This window comes from Argiope bruennichi, chromosome X2, assembly GCF_947563725.1.
Source record: "Argiope bruennichi chromosome X2, qqArgBrue1.1, whole genome shotgun sequence".
Taxonomy (NCBI): domain Eukaryota; kingdom Metazoa; phylum Arthropoda; class Arachnida; order Araneae; family Araneidae; genus Argiope; species Argiope bruennichi.
In genome coordinates this window covers 100893183-100916693 of record NC_079163.1, presented here as the reverse complement: position 1 = coordinate 100916693, position 23511 = coordinate 100893183, and the positions used below count along the sequence as shown (strand labels likewise).

Below are 23511 nucleotides of genomic sequence, written 5' to 3'. Positions count from 1 at the left end.
TGTATATTTTATGTAGTATGTATCTATCATTCTTACTCTGATTGATCCATAATTTCAATAATTGACTATCCTGCATGTGACAATCATGGAATTGTGTCTACAGTACAATGTTTCCTTTTCAGTTTGTTTTGAATGTTCTCAAACGCATGATCATTTCAATTTAGATGATGAAACAAAAATGCAACAATTGGAATATTTTTTAAAAAAAATTAATACAAAAAATTAGGCATTGGAAAAATTTCTTTTATTCAAGTTCTACAAAAAATCTATAGAACTGGTGGTCCTGGTTATAAGATTTCATAATCATGAGTAAATTTATCATGGATAAAATATACATGTTTTATCATTTCTGAGATATATCTAAAATTGCAACAAACTAATTGCGTTTAAACTATTCTAGAAAATCAAGATCAATTCTGCTATTGAATATAGTAACAATATAGTCCAGTTATAAATGTTCAAACATTTCTGTCTAAATTTCTTATCTTGCATGTTTAGGTTAATGTTTTTTTAAGAATGAAATGAAATAAAACTCATATTATATAAAAGCAATATTTAAAAACTGGTATTAGTCTGTCTTGAACTAATTTTTTAAGAGGTTCTATTTCTTTATGAATTTTTATAACATGCTTTTCAGGGGTTCAAAAATAAAGTGTATTAAGATATAATATCACGAATAATATATATCATTCAGATCTTTGGCTGTTATCATAATCTGATGACTCAGATCGTTGGCATGGAATTTATTTTGTCTCCTGAGATTTTTTTTATGTGCATTCTTTCCTTTTCAAACTGTTGCAGTTTGGAGAGGAATCAGATCAAAACACAGTGTTACTATAAATAAGCTACTGTATTATTAAAGTTCAGTTTAGAGATTCCTATATCGTTGCAATTGTTCCATGGATCATACGGGATTGTAACACGGGCTTCTCTTACTTTCTCATATCACCGCTTTCAAGTAACTGCGATGACAGTCGTAAGTATATTAGTCCTAAGATTATCTTGCTTATTACTAGATTTATATTGCATGCAATAAACCATGGTACAGAAGTTTTTCAAGTGCTTTAAGAACAGTAATTTCACTATATTGCGTGCATACTGCAGTGAATAACTTGTTAATTTTCCATATGCTGTATGATTCCACTGTTAGTCACTATTCTTTCTTGAAAATGCTTTTCTAAGTAAGCTCCAAATTATTATGGGTGATCATATTTATTTTATACTCTGAGATTCATTATTTTGCATTCAAGTTTCAAATGATACTGCTATAGTTAGGAGGAGGTGTTTCAGATGTTAACAAAACATTCGTTTCGCCATAACTTTGACCTTGTATTACTGAGGTGTAGCTTGGTGGTTTATCATCTGGTAGCACTCTTCTGTTTATCATAACAGCTTCCGTTGGCACCAACGATCGTCTAAATTCTCTAACAACAGGTGCTCTAGCAGAACATTGATAAGTCAAATAATTTGATGCTTTGTAACATGATCGAAGACCAATGAGAAATGATGTTGCAACAATTACAATGACGAATATTATTGTGGAGAAGTATAAGTATGGATAGCGCTCACTGATTCCACTTGGTTCTATTGTAGGCATTCTATTCCAGTTGCCGAACGGTCCCAGAGATGTTAAGGTTTGATTGTTTTCTAGAAATACCGAAAAAAAGGGAAAGTATGTACTATGCAATAGATTTTTAAAAAAGAACATTTAATTTTGGAATATAAAATAAAATACTATTCTTTACTAGAGAAATTACTGATAATCGGTTTTCTAATTTTATGCAATGAAACAAACTTTTATTCCATCTAAATTAGGAATGAGTATTTTTCTGAAATTGAAATCTATAATGATTCCTATAAATGTATATATTTCTAATATCTTTTTATATTTTTTATTTGAAGTAAACTTTTCATTTCTTTCACCATTTTCAAACTAGTCATTGTAATATTTAAAAAAAAAAAGTTTTCTTTCCATGAAATATATGAAGATTCATAAAGAGAAAAGAGGGAATTCCATAAAAGTAATTGTTGTATAATTAAAAAAAAAAAATGGGCGCCGACAGTATACTTCTACCATAATATTTACATTGCATAGTGATTCATTTACATCAACGCTCCTTTTTAAAATAATTTAGGCAGTTAAGTAATTAAATTATTTACTTATTATATTTCGGCTAAATGAAGAAAGATTTAAAAATTCTAATTAACAATCAATATTTTTAAATAAATTAATTTTGATCAAAAATTAAGTTCAAAATTTCAAATTGTTTTTCCTGCATTTTTTTTTTTTTTCTAACGTTCATATAGATTTATTCGATTTTTGTAGAACATTAAAAACAAGAATTCTGCGTGGGGTTAAAAATCAGAGTTTCACTTAAATAGGTATATTTTGCATCTTATTTTCCTTTTACCTTAAACGTATGTGTTGGAAAGTCGATAACACTTTTCACCTTGTATGACGATAACCAAATTTCTGACTCATTCAAAAAAGCCTCGAGGCTGTTTCACCATGTCAGTTGTTTGAACTCGCATAGTTATAAATGCAACGCCTACATCTCTTATTGTTCCTTGTACTTAACCTTCATAACCTAAACAGCTTAAAAATATAACGGTTGAATTGAAGACAAACATAGCGTAATATTTTGAGCTAGACGTCGATTTTGGGATTAAATTTTTTTTCTGATGTTTTCCGTTTATAACATTCAGTATAGGTTTATTGCGCTTTTAATATTTCAGGCAGTGACTCTATATTTAATGAAATCTATTTTGAAATGATATTTTTATTTATTTTTACATGGTCGGAATACTAAATGATCTTATTTAGAATATGGAAATTCTGTGTTCAAACACATTTTCAATTTAAATAATTTTATAGCGATATTTTTTTTCGCTGTTACTGAAAATAATAGCATCTTTCATATAATTAGAAATTTAAATATGAAAAAGTTTTAGACACGGTCAATTTATTTATGACTGCAGTAATAACCCTTTTTATTTTTTCGTTATCATTTTACCATTATATTTTTAATGTATTTCATACATGACAAATAGTGATATTAATTTTATATAAACTTTTTGCTTGATATTTCTTTCATAACATGAATGTTCTTGAATCCATAATATTTGTCTAATTCGTAAATATTGATTGATTTTGATAAACCCTGAATTTTGATTAGTTTCACTTGCTAATCATCATAATAATAATTTACTAGATATATCTGAAATTTTTTTATTGTTGTTTAGGGGGAGCATATACACATTAATAAATTTTAATGAATATTGAAACTAGCAAGTTATTGATAAATCATTGTAGTTGATCAGCTAAAATTGAGGTTTCGAAATTTAAACAAATTCAAAATATTTTTTTTCTTTGAAAAGTCTATTTTCGGGCATAACTTAATAAATAATTCTTATTCATATACGGAAGTGAAAATATTTCATTAGATGAATGTATTCCCTCATTCAACAAAATATGGAGAAATATGCAAGAAATTCTAAAACATTTCAGTAAAATATGCTAAACAGCAACAATGATTAAATTTCCTTCCATCATTAAGTAATTCCCATACATTCGTGTATGTACATAAAAAGTTTAAAACAAAAATAGCTAAAATCTTCTGCCAAACAGAGCTGGAATAATTTGAAATGACTTTCTCTAGGTGATAGATTTCTAACTCGGAGTAATTTTACCTTCTTATAATGAAAAATAATTTATAAAAGTTAACTCTGATGGAAGTACCTCTCGCAGCAAAAATGTTAGGTTCATTCTGAAAATCAAGAAAACTGCTTATTCCGATTTAAAATAATGCATCTAAATTTCGTATTTGATTAATTTTGAAACTGTCCGAAAACTGAGTAATTCCGTAACGCTAAGTAATATAGATCGATGACTCGTATAACAAAATAATAATAATAATACTTAGTGAAATTGATACAAAATGGCAAAGCTCATTATGTAGGAGAATGGAATGCCGTGAAACTGAAAATAATAATTTTTATAAGAATACATAAATACAATTTAATCAATCAATAGTTAAATGCATCTAAAAATCCCAAATAAATGAATCTAACATATCGGGACAGTTTTTTTTATATAAACTTTTGAGACTTATTTTTAAATTCCTCCAAAAAATTTCAATCCAAAAGTGTTAGAAAAAATTCGCAGAAAGTATTTTATTGATAAACTTAGAAAAATGCAAGATAAGTTATATTTTTATAACTTTTTTTAAAAATAGCACTGAAAGAAAATCTATAAAGCAGCTAAGAAAGGTATCTTACCATTGAAATTATTTTATCTTAATTAGAAAAGTTAAAGCTGTGGAATTTTTTTATATTTATTCTCCCAATCAAATTAAAAACTTCCTTATTTTGTATAAGACATAGCTTTATTTTGGCTTATAAATTACCAAATTCTAAAACTTTCTATCTAAACTAATCAGTTGTTCAAATTTTAATTAGAATGTGAAAACTAAAATAAATTGAAACTCGATAAATGTCAAGATTCCAGTTTCAAAAAGTTCGAGTAAAGTTTCAAAACTTTATTTTTACAACACATTCAACTGTTCAAAAATTTTCATAGCCTTTTTTTAATCAATACTTTTAAAATAGTTTAGACCCATTCAGTTAACTTATTTCTAATTCAAAGTTATTATTCAGATTTAATCTTAAAAAATATGTTTCATAAAATTTTCAATTAATGTGAATTTTTGTTTGAAAAATTAGATGTAAATATTTATTTGCGAACATTAATGTTTTAAGAAAAATTTGGTTTTAGAACAACAACAAAATTAAAATCAACAATTTCTTGATACTTTTTAAAAAGATTCTTGCTTAGTCAAATTATTATTCTAAAATTAATAGGACCAACCGCACCATACAAAATTTGTTAAGTGTGTTTCCAATCATGTGAAGAGTAATAATTCAAAGAATTTCATTAGTTTCAGTCTTGGATTCATCTGAGAATAGGATTTTGCATTGATATAATTAATAGAAAGAATTTAATTAGATCATATGATGCAATCTTATTATTATTATTATTATTATTATTATTCCGCGTAAGCTTTCGATGTGAAACTCATTGGGTTTAGATTTTTAATTTATAGAAAAAGCATCCTTTTTTCGGACACTAAAAAAATTTGTATCAAATTTTCTCAAATGAATAATTATAAAAATGTGTAAATCGATGAGACTGAAAAAATTAATATATTCAATTTACTTATTCAAAACTGTCTTCAGCCATGACTTAAAAAAAATGCCTGTAATAATGAAAGGTTATCAAACTTGTTATTGTTAATGAAATACTCCATAAAATCTTAAATTTCCTATCTGTCAACTATAACACGTAGTATAGGCTCTACACAATTCATTTAGGTATTTGATCTAATCAGAACTTTCCTATATTGTATATACGCAACATTCAAAATGCATATGGTCTATAATAAAAAAAAAAATTCATGATTGAAATCTGCTGGTCGATACCCCCATCGTATTGTCAATGGATGCCATTTTGCCATTGTATAATGATCACTGCAATTCAATGCCGCTTTATTATTATTTTTTTATCTTAGGGACGATCTTGTATTTTGTCATTGGCGACTTTGACATTATCCATTTGCTATATAAAGCGATATTGACAAGACGATTTCAACCGATTAAAAGTTTTAACATACGATATTTTGCGATTTGAATGTCTGTCAAAGCAATTTTTTTCCATTTAAAAAATTGGTGAAAAGCTACGATTCATATTTAAGAAAATATGTTATACTTGTTATAATTAAGAGTGGCTGCTGAGATAAAACAATATTCTAGTTGATGCAAGTAGAAACATGTAAATAAAGGATCATGTTCGTGAATCGGATCATTATTCATATAATGCAGATATGCCAATTAATAAAAGGAATACTATAGTTAACAATTTTTACGGAATGAAAGATTCTAATAAATATCATGATGCTCCATAATAGCTGCAATAAAGATGCAAAGAATATTTATTGCAGCTATCGACTTCAGTTGAATTTATGGATATGGCGGCAAATTTATTACAATTAGAGAACGTCCTTTTAAGAAAAGATAAAGAGAGGAAAAGGCTGCGCCATTTATGCATTTGCAATATGTTTTTAAAATGCATAACCTTACCCGTTTAGTAAATTTTAAAAAGATTATTGAGCTTGAGAACTTATGCATTAAAGTAGAAATATATATGAAATATATTCTCTTGAAAAAAAGTGCTGGAATCGTGAGTTGCTAAAAAAAATTTCCAGTTTTTGTTCTGTGTTGTATTAATTTTAAGCAATAATGCTTTTATTTCCTTTATTCGAATTTGAAATGTTTAAAAGAAACTGAAAAAATCTACAAACAGTACTAAATTTCTTCAGATTTTGCACACATTTATTGTAATCAATATTAAAATCAAACTTGTATACTACTTTTTATTTCCACTTTACTCAAGACATTTTTACAGTTCTAATAATTCATAGTTAAATAGCAATATACAGAAGAACCTCGCTAATCTAGGCTTCTATCAACTGATATTTTCATTTTTTTTTCACTTGTGTTTTTTGTCTTGTAATAAGTCAACGAATTTTTTAAGAGATTGTTTCTAAATTAGCGATAGAGCCGATTGCAAATGCTTGTAAGAATGTCATTATCGATGACTGATTTTCTTTGAGTTTAGGAATTGTTTGAGGAAAAAATAAAAACAGAGCTCCATTTATAAGAACCTTAAAAATGGTGTGAGCTATTCGTGCATTTCCGTGAAAAAATGGCACTGAAATTATGGTGAAAAATCTCGCTTTGCTGAAAGGTAGAAAATATTCATTTGAAAGAATCATTGGGAGAATGTAAAAGAAACAGCAAAAATCTGCAACATATGGAATCTTTTTATCACTGATTTCATGATCGAATTTATCAGAGATGGATCTTTTAACGGCCTCTTTAATGTTCTATGTGTATTTTCTTTCCTTTCCGTAATTCCGAGTAGGAATTCCTTCGACAGTTGACAACTCTCTCTCTCCGCACAGCATCTCATCACATTTTTTTTTTTTTTTTTTTTCCAATTCTGAGAAATTGTATCCTCTCCGTTTTACCTAAGAATGTTTCGAAATTACCTATTTCTCAAAAAATGTATGAAAGAATTCTGAAAACTAATAAGCTTTCTTACTAAGATTCATTAGTTTTAAAACTTCACAACTTTGAACTAAATAAATATCAGCAAATGAAATTAGCTTTATTTTATAAACTAATAAAAAAAAAGGCTTAGGACTTATTTTTTATAATTTTAAATAAATAGTTTTGGCAAACGTTGTCAAAAGAAAAGAAGCCATAATTTAAAATTTAGTGTCTGTTAACCGTGTGCTGGCTTATTTGAGATGATTTCGACCCCAGCCAGACTGGAGAATCGAGGTTCTACTGTATATTGTAACTAAAGCATGCCTTCTACTTCATTTAGGCCATTTAGCAGCAATTTAATTACGTTTCATTTTATCTTAAATCTTAGTCCATATAAATTTTTTCGACGAACAATGCACATTTCTGATACAATTAACACTCAGAGTTTCTAGCTAATATAGGTTATCGAAACACAGGCCCTTCTTCATATTTTGGAGGTGGAGTTTCTATATGTGTGGTTACAACTTGAGGAAAAGCAGCATTCCGATTGATCGCATCATTAGTGGTCACTGTACTATAATCAGGCGGCCTATCAACTTCACTTCTGCCGACAGGTCCACTACTATAGGCCGAGTTGACATACGAGACTGCAATTCCTATTTCATCTGGTGTTCGAAGATTATAATTAGCTCGAAAGTTAGGAGGATGAACTGTCGTTCCACTAACAGACGAAGTGCTGAGTCCTTCAAAAACTTTCGCTACTCGGTAGCAGACGATAATCAAGCCTATAAAAATTGCCAGTCCGATTCCAAGTAAAACGAAAAATACGGTCTTATAATACTGACCATCCGTTTGGTAATCGACATGACGCTGAAAATCGTAAGTTGTTCCATCCAGTTGTCTTCTGGAGGTGGAAAGTTGTAAATATCCGTCGCCTTCTCCCAAACTCTGAACTAAATAGAAGAAAAGGAAACTTATGTCTTTCTAGTTTTCTAAAGCGGAATAATAAAATAGTTTGTAAGGATTTCCAATAAATAATGAAGGTAAATATTAGTCATCTTCGCTTAACAAACAAATGTAACCAATATCAATTTCCTAAATTTCACAAGACAAAACAGAATTTTTTGAATTCATACTAAAAAAAATTAGATATATTTAGTATAGGTTGCCAAAAATTCAATTTTCACTTTTCTCCTTCCTTTTGTAAAATTTGGGAAAATTGAGATAGGCGGTGATACTTGTTAAGCGTTGAAGTCTTGGCAAAAAGGTCATTAGTATCGACATGCATTTTTTTCATGGGTTAGTAAGCGATTATTGAAATTCTCGATTTACTTAAAATAGTTTTCTTTACTGTTAAAATCGTTCTTGAAGTTTAATTTTGTATTTAAATGTTTTTTAGGCTTATATATGCTGAATCCAGTGTTTTCTTTACATCATGATCAAGTAAAGTACTTTTCCCCGTGTCAAGAAAATTCGGAGATACCAAAGATTTCAACACTTTGTCACTGGCAATTAAATATACTAAGTGAACGAAGAGGTCTCCTGGCGTTATTTTTATTTTATAAAATTTTTACTTTCTTCTATATGAAGCGGGCAAAATATTATTATTAAAAAGTGTGACCTCGAGATTTTTTCAAATCTCCACGTTTCAGATCTCTCTGAATCCGAAAAAAACATTTTCGCAATTATGTCTGTCTGTCCTGTAAGCACGATAATTCAAAAAATGTTGAACTAGACCAATTCGATATGTTGATTTCACATCAAATTTATAGATTTCGATCAAGTTGTGAGCGAAATCTATGTAGATGGATAAGATACTGACAGATATCCGTAAATGTCTGTCCATGCGCATGCAAACAGAATATAAATAAAAAATGAAAGCTGTATGAAGAAATCTTCGTATACGAAATTTTATCATTAGAAGTGAAAATATATGTAAAATTTTGTACCAAATTTGTCGAAGAGTTAATTGTTTGTCTATATATTTCCGTATATGAACGTGATAACTCAAAAACTTAACTACTTAAGTTAATGAACTCAAATATGCGATACCAAAATTGTAGTCTGTGTCGAATTTTATTTTCAAATTATCTATAATAAGATGTTCTAAATGTATATTCGGTTTTCCCTATTGTATTTGATAAGCACAAAGCGAGCTATATTGTATGAATATCCACTCTTTGTGGGGGGGGAAGTAAAGGACATTCTCCGTTGCAGACATTGTTAAGATCTTCCTTCCCCCGTAAACTCCTGCCTTCCCCCGTAACCTTCGCAATAAGGTGAATGAGGTTCTTATAAGGTGAATAAAAAAGATGGTGCTATATTGTCTTAATGCGCGAAGAGGTCCAGGGGTGGGTATTTAAGCCGATTCATTTCAATTAAAAAATTTGCAGCAACAAGATTGTATCTGGCCCATCTATTTTATTTTCTAATGGAAAATGTAACAAATTGGAATTTTCTACTGGAAAATATAACATTGAATAGGTGGGACTCAGTGATTGCTCATAATTATTCTCACAAAATCTCTTCTGTATCTTTAAGAAATAATTTTTATTTCCAGCCTCCATAACGATTTTATGGTTGCCCTTAAGAAAAACTGCACTTCAAACTTTATAAAAAAATTTCTAGATAATGCTTTTAAAAAAATAATCTAATAATGTTATCAAAAAAAGTGTGATATTTTATTCACCAAGATTCTTTTCAAATTGGCAGTCATTAAAATATCTAATCTAAGCATAATACTGATAGAAAAGCATGACATTCTCGTTAATTTCTAGACTGAACATCCATCGTCCATTGTTTTTATTTACAAAGTATATCGAGATGTTTTGCTTGATATAAGTTGGTAGAATATCCTTAAAATCTTAAATACATATTATTTTAGGGCCATTGTTTATAGTAATGACCATTTTAATAGTATATAATAATGATTAACTTCTAAAAACGCTTTGAAATATATGATGCAAATACAAAAGAAGGTAATAATTACTTAAATCTTGCTCAGCATTTTATAAATATCAAAACCACTTAAAGCGATCGATTAGGGAGGATGATTTCAGAGTGTAAATACACTATTCTGATAAACTTTCTAGGTTCCGTTCGTGCATTAAATACCAATAATATTTTCGTACTTCAGATGTTAACAATTTGATTTTTTAACGACTGGTTTTGATTGCATAACATAGTCCATATAAATCATAAATATGTAATAACTTTCAAGGAAAAAACACACACTAGAATTGGAAAAACTTTCAGTTTTACTCTATATATAACTACAATATAACATAAATATGAAATAAATACATTGAGATAGTATTATTATCACACATCAGTTTTTAACAAAGCAAATGAAAAATTCTTCCAACCTCTTTCTATTTTTTTAAATTTACCTAAATTCCAAAACACGCAATTCATGCAAATTCTAAATGCAAAATTTAAAATTTTTTAAAGTCATAAGTGGAATATTTTAAAAGTATTAAGAGCAAATAAAGTTTTTAGAAGTCATTTGCTTCTGGGGTGTAAAACTGGAATAATTGATATTTTCATTTTAAAAGGATAAGCTAGAATTATATAGTGATTAAAGATAAAGGCATTTAAAAAACGGAGATATTTTCCCTTAAGAGGAATTTTTCTGGTTTCCTTTAAATAATATACAGAGTATTAATTTGTAAACCATTAGAGATATATATGGAATTCCATTTGGAAGAAGTCTTTATATATCTTATACAATTTTATTTTATGTTGCTTCAATCAATAAATGTAATGCTGAAAACTTACAAAATCTTAACCTTTATCTAATCCTCATTCCTGTCAGTTATATTTAATAAAATATTCTTGGTACACTACGATTTTAAACAAAAAAAAAATTCTTCTGCTGCCAAAATTGGGAGAGTTATTCAGCTTTTAATATCATTATTTTAGACTATTTTAAGCAATTTCAATAGTTTAATCAAGAAAGAACACCAAATTAACGGATTCCATTTCTTCGAAGTGAACTTTGATTGATCATAAATAATGAAGTTAAAAGCTTTATAACTTTTCTTAAAATCTTGGGTTGTTAAGAATATTTTAAAAGTTATGACTAATACAACCGGGAGTTTTTGTAAGAATAATACAGATTTCATAATTATTTCAGTTGTACATTTATTGAGCTAAGATATAATTCATTACAAAATTTAATGTTTAATAAACTGGAACTGTATATCTATTTCTATAGATTTAGAAATTAGCCATTAGGGCAAGATTAGAAGGGAATCTGCATATGCCGATTTTAATTTTTATTAAATTTTTTAATTAACTTTATTTTGTTAATAGTAATTGCCGTCAACTTAAAATTCGTGTTTAAAGAAAAGGCCCTTACTTTCAGTATGCTACGTAGCATTAATATGATCAAAGATGTTTCATTTCAGGTATTAAAAACTAATCATGTAAGATAAGTAATTTTCTTGTTAATTTCTATAAATTCTGTCTTAAATACTAATATTAGACTTGCGAATTCATTGATAAATAAGTGGAAATTAAAATAAAAGCAATTTCCTGGAAAAGACGATAATTTCTTTAAAAGATTTGACTTTAATTGTACTTAAAAATCACTCAGAAACTGGCTATTTGTATATTATAGCTGTCCTCTTCAAAATAGTAGACTACATTTTTTAAAATCCTTTTTAGTGATTTTCTTGATGTTCTCACTTCAGTCTGCGAATGAAAATCTTTATGAAGATCTAAATGTTTTCATTTAACAGTTATTTATATGCTGAATTTCTTGGAAAGTACAACGCATCATTAGTAGGAAACACTCATTCACAAGTAATACTTCTTTTGAATGCCAGTTTTGACAATGTGCACTGCAGTTATCTGAATATCTGTAAAATTAATTGGTGTTTACCGTTCTCAATATTGAGTTCTATTTCGGAGATTTATCAAAAACTTTTGAGAATTCAGAATTTTGCGTTTTAACAACTGATTCGTAAGAAGGCGGCAAGTCCAGTATAGGTGTTGGATTTTCATTGTTTGGCTCATTCATTGAAAATTGTGGCGCTGTAGATGGATGGTAACTAGGCACTGCCAAATGAATCGAAGGATTATAATTAGGATTTTCTATTCCTGTTAAATCAACTGCAAATACTCCATCTTCGGGTGGCAAAATGATTGAACCACTAGATCTTGGAGGATTTAGTAGTCTTCTGCCAGATGATGGTGCAATAGGAACTGTAGGATTTCTTGGTGGCGGGTGAACAACTGCATCTCTGTAATTATCTGTTGGTTCACATCCCTCTCTAATGCAGTATTTACAGCATATCGATATAAAGGTAATAATTACCACTGCGATTATGTAAACTGCCAGTTCTGGACCAGTCATGCTAGATGAACTACTTCTCCACAATAGATGTCTTCTTGGAGGTTTCCAATCATGATTCTCCAATCTTAGCTCTAAATGGAAATGAAAGAGAAATAACCTTCATGAAGAATGGGTGAAATTGGTACTTTCTATGCAATGAAGTATTTTCATTTGGCAGTATCTGCTATTGTTCAATTATAATAAACAGTTTCTACAAAATGATCTATTTTTAAAATTTTACCCTTTTCTCTCGGTCTAAAAGATAAGTTTGAAATTTAAATTATTACAGTCCCAAAGGTTTTTCTTGCTTTTATCTCTCGTCGAATCGAATTTAATATTGCTAATTTGTTTTTAGTTTGGTTATGGAGAGATTCATGTCAAAAAATTAAACATAAAAAATTGGCTTTTAAATATATGTATTTTTCTTATTTAAAAAAAATTAGCATACCTCATTGGTTTGCTGCAAAGAAAAGAAAATGGAAATGTATAATCCATCTTAATGTTTAGAAACTATATTTAAATCGCTTTTCATTCTTCGTTCCTTTTCCTAGTAATAATATTTTGTGGCATTCTCCGTTCACATTGTTAGTATACAAAGCATGAACTAACTGTGTATGGTCATAGCATATTTACGGTTACTGAAAATTTGCAAAATTCATCGTAATATATACTTTTTGTAACAATGAGAAAATCCTTGAAATTTGAAATTTTTAGAGTAGAAACTTCATGATTAAACTTTTTGCCGGTTCTAATCATAATTGAATTCACTTTGTGCTTATAGATCAAAGATAGATTCATTTAGTTTATATTATTATAAAAATGAAAACTTTTTTCTTGATAAATTACCAAATATTTTGAACACGTTTCACAAATACTTAAAATATTTCATCTCCTAAATCTGCTCTTTAAAACTCGAATAAAATGTCTTTCCTCGTACCAGTCATTCATTCCTCTACTAATTAAAAATCACTTTTTCGCTGATTAATTAAAAAAAATGTATTCTTGTAGTTGTGAGTTAATAGTTTTCCATGGGCAGACAAATCAAGAGTCAACTAAATATATTTATAGTTTACATTTAGTTGAAGTTTTTGTGCGTCCAATTATATATAGATCCATTCTCCAATTTAAGTCGTATTATCTTTCAAAGACTGTTTTTCTATAGTCTTGGATAATCCAGTGTTAATTGGACTTGGAAATTGTTCAATGTTCACAGCTGTCTCGTAAGAAGGCGGCATGTCCAGTATAGGTGTTGGATCTGCCATATTTGGTTCACTCCATGAAAACCCAGGAGCTGAAGGCTGTTGATAACTGGATGTTGGTACTTGAAATGAAGGATTATAGGTAGGATTTTCAATTCCCCTTTGAGCTCGTGATTGTGATCCAGTTTCGAAAGAGGAGCTATTTGAGTTGCTTGAGATACTTGACTGATTTGGAGCTCTTCTACGAGAAAATCTTGTAGTACGCCGATTCTGTCTTCTCCTTCTCGGAGTCATTGGATTTCTAAAATCATATTCCATAGGTTGACATCCGTGTTGAAGGCAATATTGACAGCAAAAGCCTATTATTAAAATAAATGTACAGGCTAGAAAATAAAGGGCGAATTCAGCACTGCTTGTTCCTGAGCTGTCGCCAGAGTAAAGAAGTCTTCTTGGAGGCCTCCAAGAAATATTTTCAAGATTCTCCTCATTTAATTCTAAATGGAAATGAAAGAGAAATAACCTTCATGAAGTACGGGTGTAAAATGAAGGTGCATTAAAAATGCAATGCATTATTAGTTGTCAATATAAAGGATTGCTTTGCAGCAAATATTGGATTTCATCTAAATTAGTATAGAAAATTCATTAAATGCTTAAACAGAAATATTCACTCCTAACATTTCGCTTGATATTTATTCCCTCTTTTAATTAGACTTTGAATAGCAAATACATACGTTTCAGTTAAATATTTTTTGTTCTGTAAATTTTCATTTCAAAAAAGCAAGAGGATAATTCATTAACCGAATGGTTCTGACGGAGTTGAAATTTTCAATTGAAAAAATTCGGGCAAAATGCTTAATAATTACTGTAAAGGTGCTCCCTTCATTTCCAGAGAAGACAGAAGTGGGATTTAAAATATTTTCTGCTTCAAAAAATTTGTTACTAGCCTTAAATTTGAATATAAACAAAAAACGGAGGATATTTATTGATAAATTAAAGGTGATTAGAATTTTTGCAGTATTGAATATTCACATAAATAAATACAAAAATTTAATATCTCTACATGTATATTTGTTTCTACCTTTTAAGTTTCATAATCTTCGAACGTTCAGTAGAATTTGAGCAAATCTTTATAAATACGAGTAAGGAATGCAAGAAAAGTAATAGAAAACATTTATTTTGAAGTTTTATTTTTTAATTAAAATAAATTGAAAATTAGTTATTTCTTTGTTAAAATTTCCTATTAATTTTTACAAGTTAATTATTAAGGAAAATTATTAATTACGCCGAAAGACTGGAATCCCCAATATGGGAGAAACTTCAATACCCTCATGGCCACAATACATAAGATTTCATATACTTTTCCGTTTTCGTTTTCTTTCTTTTTAGAATATTGAAGCTAAATTTACGATTAAATAACTTAGCGGTAATTTTGTTTGAATATTATTCTTTCCCCTCTTTCTTAACAGCAAGAATTAAAGTAATATTAGAATGTAATTGAATGTAAAAGAATTTGTGTTTGAAATGATTGGCAACATTCTTGAATAGTTAATATGCGGTTGTTCTTTAAAGTGTATATATAAATTGTTTCTATTTTATTAAAAAGGCTGAGTCATGTTCTGAAAAACAATCTTTGCGGAAAATTTGATTTCATTCTTGTACTGTTAAAAAAAAAAAACCATTACATGAGAAAAGTACCGTTTGCTACTGGAAATGTACAGTGAGCATGGCCCAACGAATGCAACCTCGCAAAACGGGGTTTCAACGGATGTAATCTCGATATACATGAAAAGAGCAAGGAAAACAATAAAAACAATCAAAGTAAATAATTGAAACTATTACTGAATCAAAATACTTGAAAACTACTATTGGAAATAAATTTGAACTAAATATTTAATCAGTAGAATTTAGAATCTATGGAAAGACAGAAGGAGGTTAATTTCCAATTTGACTTCACTTCCTCGCTTATGAAAGGCTAGGCAAGTAAATTCCAGAAGTATTTATCTGGGAGGTGATGCCCTCTGTCCGGAGTCGCTTGCGTTGCTCTTTCACATTATGATTTATATTGATCCATGACGAGCGATCTTTCTGGAGAAAGATTCAGTTCTTATAAAGATAAATTATTGAAAATAGCTAGCCTTCTTTCTTCAGATTTCATCCCCCCCCGGTTCGTCTTGATAATTGGAAGTATATTACAGCTGTTGATTAAAAAAAATGCATTGATTAAATCTTTATTTCATTTTGTAAAAAAACTGCTGATCTTGACTATTGAAACTGAAGAAATTTATGATATGTATTCTAGTGCGTCGTAGAAATTCATTTTTCGATTTGACTGTAGATCCTGGGGCAACAAAAAACGCGTATCCTTTAAAATGTTATCGAACTGGCATATTCCTGTCTCAATATTCCCTTGCATTTCATTGAAGTAATTGTAATTTTCTTAATAGAAATCTCATTAGAAATTGGAGTACAACAGTCATAGTAATTGTTTATCAATATATTAGAAAAATGCAAATTACTTGCAAAAAAAAAATTCGTATTTTTGAATAAAATAACAAAGCTAAAAGTTTCTTTTAAAAAAAATTTACTGTTGCCCAAGCGTTCATTCATTTGAACAGTTTCTAAATCAAGGTTATTAAATAATGATAAAGTCAGCAAAATGAAAGAAATAATAAGTTTCGTAAATTTAAAACAGATTCTAGTGAAAGGATTACGACACTGCAACTGAAAGTTGAATAAATTTCAATCATCAGAAATTTCCGATATTTTAAATAGGATTAGACTCAATTTATGTTGCATTTTTTACACGTAACTTTTACAAAGCATGCTGTGAATATATGAAGAATTGAATGAATTCTTTTAACGGTTGGGCTATCTAAAAATAGGAGTCAAACCTCTGTTTCTCAAAAAAAAAAAAAAAAAAAAAATCTACTTTGAAAACTTCCTAATTAAAACTTTTTACTAAAATTCATGAATATTCTCTATCTTTTTTAAATAAGTATAAAATAATTAGCAACAAACATCAAATAGCGCTGAATTATCGAACAATGTGTAACATAATGAGCAATAATGATATAAAACATTTATTCCGAATAAGTTATGAAATAATTTTCGTCCAACTTTGACATCATTTATCACTGCAAAAAAATGCGCCTAGGTAGAAAGACACTTTTAAAACAATATTTGTAGTATAATATTTTGTCAGAAAATTGAAAGGATAGATAAGGTAGTTAGTTTTTCGTAATATTTTGGAGCACAAAGAAAAAGAAAAATCGATATTGTACATTTCCTTTGAGTTTTTAAAAATTGAATCCATCATGTAAATGATGGATTCGATTTTTAAAGAAGGCAAAATTCGATAATAAGAAGGCAAAAATTCAGAAAAGACAATCGAATAGTAAGTCTTAGAAAAGACGATTTATTTTAATCCTAGATAAGTCGATTATTTATACTTTCACTAAAATTCTACATCTTTTAAATGCTATGATATATTTGTTTCAGAATACATTTCAGAGATGTGCACATTATATTATTCTATAAAAGTTAATTATGTGAAAAAAATAAAGATACTATTTATACTATGACTAATACCAAGAAAAGTTGTTCGTTAACTAATTATTAGTTTTAGCCTAAAAGAAATGCGCTTATTTTATTTGCTTTAACACTAGCAAGCAATTTATTAAATAATAATGTATAAAATTTATATTAATGCAGATTAAGTACGATTTGTTTTGTATATCATTAATAATTTGGTTGCTATATTTTTCTATGAGTGACAACTTTGCCAGAAAAAAAATATTAAACTGAAACAAACTGATGTTACTTTTTTTTCTCGGAAAGTAATTCTAACGCGAAGAAAGGCCGCATTATACGATGTTTGCATCTTATTTTATACTTAAAAGTAAATCCAATTTCAATTGGAAAAAGTTTCTTTCAGATATTTTAATGTTAATAGATAACTTGTTAATATTATGTAATAAAATAAAGAATGTGCTTAAACTTTATTAAACACAGTTTCTTTTATTATTATTATTAGAGAATGCTTAATTTGTTTGGCCCATTTTCGGTGTCTGACGCCCTAGGCGGAAAAAAAATAACACTACTTTTGAGAATGAAGAAAATAACATTACTTTTGAGCATCTTGAAGAAAGTCTTTCGCCTGGGGAAAAAAAAATATGCAGAACGTCTTGAGTTTATCTGACACTTAAAACAAAGCCGTTTATCATTTTGCATAGAAAAACAAGACTTAATGTTGGATGATTGTAATCGGTTCGGTTTATTAAGAAAAGATTGAGCAATCCTTAGATAAAAACAGAACTACATTTTTTAAAATTAATAAACGCCGTAAGTCATTGTAAATATTAATCAAATAAATATCAGTGTCCTGCGACAAAACCTCGATGATAATGATATTGAAACAATGCTTCTATAGATTAAATCACCGAATCAATTTTCGAATAGAACTCGACATTTTTTTGAAAAATGAATATTAGCTAAATGACGCATTACTTAAAGATTCTTTTCTAGCTAGCATTTTTTGCATTTTCATACAAATTCTCATTAAATGGAAAGCAAATATAAAAACTCCTTGCGTATATTATTTCCAATCTATTCACGTTAGAAATTTTAGTTGTTTCATGATCGCCATTATTCTTGCTTTAAAAAATAAGTACAACCAACTGGTTTGTCATCAAAGGTTTGTTATCTCCGGGCAAAAACAAACGTTTCGATTTCCATAGAAATAATCATTTTTCCTTTTATGTGGTATTTAGATAAGGATAAACATAGCAAAAGGCTTTCAATATTATTTCCTAAATTATCATTTGTTTTATTTAACTTCCTTAAATGTTTTGTTATGGGAGATATAAGTTTAAATTGCACTGCTATTAAAATAGAAGTTGCACATACAAAGCGTGTTACTTATAGCAGTAAAAAAATGTGCAATCAGTATAGTAAAATGCGAGAATGTATTCCTAACGGCATGCAAATAAGAAAATCTGAGTGCTTTAGAAAATGATAAAATATTCGAGCTTCTTTAATATTTTTAGTTAACTTCAACAAAAATATCTAAATCTCACTTTTTTATCTAATGGCAAGCCTAGACTTTTGTCTATTGAGTTAATTGCTGTCAACTGGGATTCGGACTCAAAGGGCCCTGCGCCAGAGTTATATTCATACTCGGTCCAATTTAAGAGTTAAATTAGAGAAAGGGGAGGATCCCTGGACTGGAAGTCTTTAACAAAGAATGTTGAATTGAGTTTAGATTTAAAATTCTACTTTCCCTTACTTTCTGGTACACCAAGGGAGAGCGGTTATAAATGTCAACAAATTAACTTCGCGATTTTGATGTACCTTCGTTTTAAACCACCTCCTAAGTTTAAAAAAAACATTTTTTAATTATATATATGTCTGTGAATACGATAATTCAAACATACTAAGCTAACTGAATGAAATTCGGTTTGTAATTTTAATACCAAAAACTGCAGATTTCGAAATGTTAGAGAAAAAAAACAGAAGAATTAAATTTAGCATAAAGTTTTATCAATAAAATTTTAAATCTGCATCGTAGTTTGGACAAAATCCATCAACTGGTTAACACTATCTTTTGATCTGTCTCAATCAATTATAGATATCTTCAAACTATAATTGAAAATGCTAGTAATTGAGATAAATGAAACTTGAAAGGTCTTGTCAACAAAACTTTAAACAAATTTTATTTCCAAGCTGAGGAAGTGAAGAAGTTGAAACTGTCAATGAAGCACATAACAATGCTTTAGTGTACGAGAAAATCAATGATGGAACAATTCCACTGATTTCTCTTAGTTTTAAATTCTTAAAAAAGGAAATAGAGAATTATTTACTAAAATTGTTTCCAATAGGGCTGCATCCTAGAAGGCTGGCCCTACATAACGGAGTTGCAATTTTCCACAGTAAATTATTAATTACTGCAGTAGATATCGGATTTTTATTTTTCTTGGTTTTTAAAAGAAGCAGAATGCGGATATCATGGCTCCATACTCATAATATTCCTTTGAAGCGGAAGTTTTTGAATTTAAAAAAAATATTCCCTCAGTTTTAATTTTAACAAATATCTGAAAATTGTAGATAATGCGTCATTTCATGTCCTATATTTAGTATCATAGAAATGGAATATTAATATTTTATTTAAATTTTCAACATATTGCCAAAAGCATTATTACTTTGATTATTTTGTCTGTGTAAAGCTCGGTCAAAAAAAATTAAACTCTTCAGCATTATATTCTTTTAATTGGGAATCTAAATAACAGATTATTAGCGAGTTCCAATTTTTAATATAAATAAAATAATATACTAATGATCGTGTAATGGTTTCTAAAATGCATGCTACAATTTTCGCGAATTATTTTTGAAGAATTTCAAAAACATGTAATATAAGAATCAAAGTCACTTGAAACCATTTTTTTTATTTAAATAAGATATCTTGAAATTGATAAGTAGATCGAAAAATGTAATATATATAATATAAAACTCCCCTTTTCTTTAAATTAAATAATGCTTTAAAATAAGAATATACCTAAAAAAAGTAGACTGTATGAATTATCAAGAGAAAAAGGATTAAAATTTTTTTAAATTTTATATTTTTTTACCCAGTATTTTTCAGTATAAGGAATCGCAGGTGGAGCGAGTTGAGTCATTTTGTACGAGTAAGAGAAATTTTAAACATTTATTATGCTGAAATCTGTTATATATGGTTTGAATTACTAAAATTCGCATTATTACAGCGATTAATTCAATATTAATTCACACCAAATGTGGCATTTATAACTATTCAAAAAAGATGTCTTCTTCAAAATTTACCCAAAACAAGAACTTCTATATCTGTAAACTGGAAATTCTTGTTGCATCTTTCCCATTTAAGAAAATGATAATGGTTTATTTTCTAAATGCAGGGCATATTATCTTCATTTCCATATTATGACTGGATAATTAATGGAAACTTGTAATTTTTAAATAGCTAAAGTTTTTTCTTAAATCTCTAAATATTTTTTTAAAAGGAGGGTTGTATAAACTTTACAAATTCAAGCGAAATCTTCTCATCTTCTCTTAATATGAGTTGCAATGAATTATCAATATTTTCAATCATTACCTTGGATTTAATTATTATTTTGATTATTGATTAAACTTTTGTAATTTAACGCTATTTTAAAACTTGCAGAATTTTATTCGATTCTCAAAAGCATTAGCATAAGACTAGAATCCTCTTTCATAACATCTAATGGGAAGTTTTTATTATTATTATTATTACTGTTGTTGTGGTTTGTTTTCCCATAAATTTCTGGTTCTCTTTACAGATTTGGTAATGAAAATAGTAGCTAAGACAAAAGGAGGATATTATTACAAAAGAAACGTCACATTTTTTTCTGAAATTTTTAATTCTGATAAAAACTGAACAAGTGATTAGCTGAATATAGAAAGTATATTGACATTAATATCCCTAAAAAATATATATTTAATCAAGTAGTTGTAACTATTTACAAATATGCATGTAGTAGACAGAACATGAAAGAATAGCCTTAAAAGTTTATATAAGATCTTTACAAAATTTTAGGCAATAAAATCCCCAAAAGGAGAATAAAATAAAATAAAATAAATTACGCTCAGTGTACTATCGAATACACCAATAAAACATTTGGATTTCTTTCTTAAAATAGATATTTTTTTACGTCATTATTATTTCGGATTATTATTTCATTATTATTATTCATTTATTATTATTTCAAATTTTTTTAAAATTTTTGCCATTTAAATAGATATTTCATGACAAATTGAAATATTTAAGGTCTCGGTTAATTTAGTGAAGGAAAAAAACATTTTTATACAGCAGAAAGTATCACATCGCGAAATTTTTATAAGTATTATTTTCAGAATCATTCATTCAACTCTTTTAATATTTCGTAGACTAAAAAGTAGTATTGATCAGGCCTTATACATGTAAATTTGCATTCTAAAATAGGCTGAACTTGAAAAATAAAAGCTTCAGTAATTTGTTGATAAAGAAGTTTGACCAGCACATTTTTTTTCATGTTTTTTTTACAAATAATTAAAAAAAAAAAAACAAATTTATATTTTGTTGCTTGTTACATATGGCATTAAATAATTCATTACCCGAATGTCTATTTAAAATAGTAATAGAAAGAGAAGGTTACGTATGCTGGGTTCAGATAGTTTTAAAGTCAACTTGCGTATGACCAATTTCGCTGTTAAAGACCGCATCTTTCCATTTACGAAATTGAAAAACAAATGCATCAAAATAGCATTTTTGTTCATTTTTCTTAATTTATTTCAGTTTTTGCTTTACTCTGAATTTATTTCCTTAAACGCACTTCTTTATATAGAACTGTGAATCAATCAATAAATCAATCAATCTGAAAGTGAAGCAATATTGCCTTTGTATTTATATTTTATCTATTCTTTTGGGCAAATTGAATTGGGTTCTGGATCATTTCATGGAAAAATTTTAAAAGTGTATATGCAAATAAAAGCAAGTTGTCAATTTCTTAATGTAAAAGCTACATTTTATTAAAATAAATCTATAAGCCTTTTATGACGCATTAGTCAAAGCATAGTAATGATTATTTTAGAATAAATAGAAGTTGAATGAAAAAAACTAATCTTACCTATTTCGTCTTGTGCAAAACATAGAGGAAAAAGAATTAAAGCATTAAACAGGAAATATTTTGTAATCCTGTAACCATTTTCTATACAAATCATTTTGAATGTGAAAATAATCGCATGAAGTTAACCAAGAACCACCTGCTTTGAAACTATCTACAAACGATACATCAAGGTAACTCCATTCTTCTCAGTTTTATCAATTTCTGATAACGCACTTGGCTTATCATTTATTCTGTTATTTTATTTAATCTTTTTTTAAGTTTAATATGTTTAAACTGCGTGGGTTTCTGCCGTCACTAGAAAAAAAAAACATTATTTTTGTCACCTCATAAACTTCGATAACTTACTCCAAAAAACTGCAATAAACTGACTTTGTTGCATTTGTTTCGTTATTTTATCTTAACTCTTTCTCATGCATATTTTGTATGACTAACCCTACTACGATGGTTTTACATCTTGTGTCTGCAATAGGGTATTTCCTCGCTTTCTTTTAACTTAGAGAATGAATAAACGCGTGATATTTGAACAATGAAAATGTAAAATTAATTATCGATATTATTATGAATTAAAAAGTATTGTAGACTTCACTGCAAGAGATTTACAACTTAAGAAAGAGAAAATTGAAATACATTAAAACATATGATTTTAAGCATGTTAAAAGAAAATGCTATTAATGTGATGAAAGAATGGAGTTTCACTGTAGTGAGATTTTACAGTAATAGATAAGATTATAATGATTATAAAATACAATGCCTATAAATAAAATAAAAGCGTTAAATAACAAGCCAAAACTGTATATATATTGTCTATTCTCAGATATGGAAATTTCCGCGCTTCTGGGCATGTGCAATATTTTAAAAGCCTTTACATTTTCCATGTATCCGCCTGCCATATAAACTCCAGCTGAATGAATTTTTTCATCTGAATATTTAAGGGAGCGAGGTGTGTAAAAAAAGTTACCAGTTGTAAAATAACTGTTGAACATCAAAATGGAACCTGAATAAAATAATCTCTTTCAAAAAGTGTTTACCGAAAGAGAAGGTGAGAATGTGGATGAACCTCTTTGTCCCGGGTCTTGTGCAAACTGAAAATTAAATGTTCTATGAGCTTTGTTTTATTCATAAATGCAATTTTAATTTACCGAACATTAACAAAAATTGCATCACTCGTTTTGTATTTTGAGGTATTAATTTCTTTTATTCCTTAAAACTCTAT

The 23511-nt window shown here is 28.2% G+C and overlaps 2 protein-coding genes across 11 annotated transcripts in view; one reads left to right on the top strand and one right to left on the bottom strand.

The window, feature by feature from the left end:
* Positions 1 to 23511, top strand: part of LOC129960605 (uncharacterized) — a 238245-nt gene that overhangs the window by 106694 nt on the left and 108040 nt on the right. The window lies entirely within an intron of this gene.
* Positions 232 to 22485, bottom strand: LOC129960606 (uncharacterized). Of its 7 annotated transcripts, XM_056074129.1 has the most exons (4): positions 22299 to 22481; positions 12428 to 12537; positions 7953 to 8060; positions 232 to 1647 (listed from the first exon to the last, which is right to left on the bottom strand). In XM_056074129.1, exons 1-4 carry the CDS (start codon positions 22390 to 22392, stop codon positions 1630 to 1632), a joined length of 330 nt encoding a protein of 109 aa, XP_055930104.1. In that variant the 5' UTR covers positions 22393 to 22481; the 3' UTR covers positions 232 to 1629. The 7 variants fall into 7 exon arrangements, 6 of the variants coding, with proteins under 6 accessions (XP_055930104.1, XP_055930101.1, XP_055930102.1 ...); XR_008783635.1 differs by lacking the exon at positions 7953 to 8060 and having other exon boundaries at positions 22299 to 22478; XM_056074126.1 differs by lacking the exon at positions 12428 to 12537 and having other exon boundaries at positions 22299 to 22485.

What these genes read in the sequence shown, in the direction of transcription:
- LOC129960606 (XM_056074124.1), bottom strand. Translation starts at nt 22,392, where the DNA reads ATGATTTGTATAGAAAATGGTTACAGGATTACAAAATATTTCCTGTTT. An exon ending in TTTTGCACAAGACGAAATAG is followed by an intron (nt 14,139 to 22,298) that starts GTAAGATTAGTT and finishes ATTTCCATTTAG; the next exon opens with AATTAAATGAGGAGAATCTT.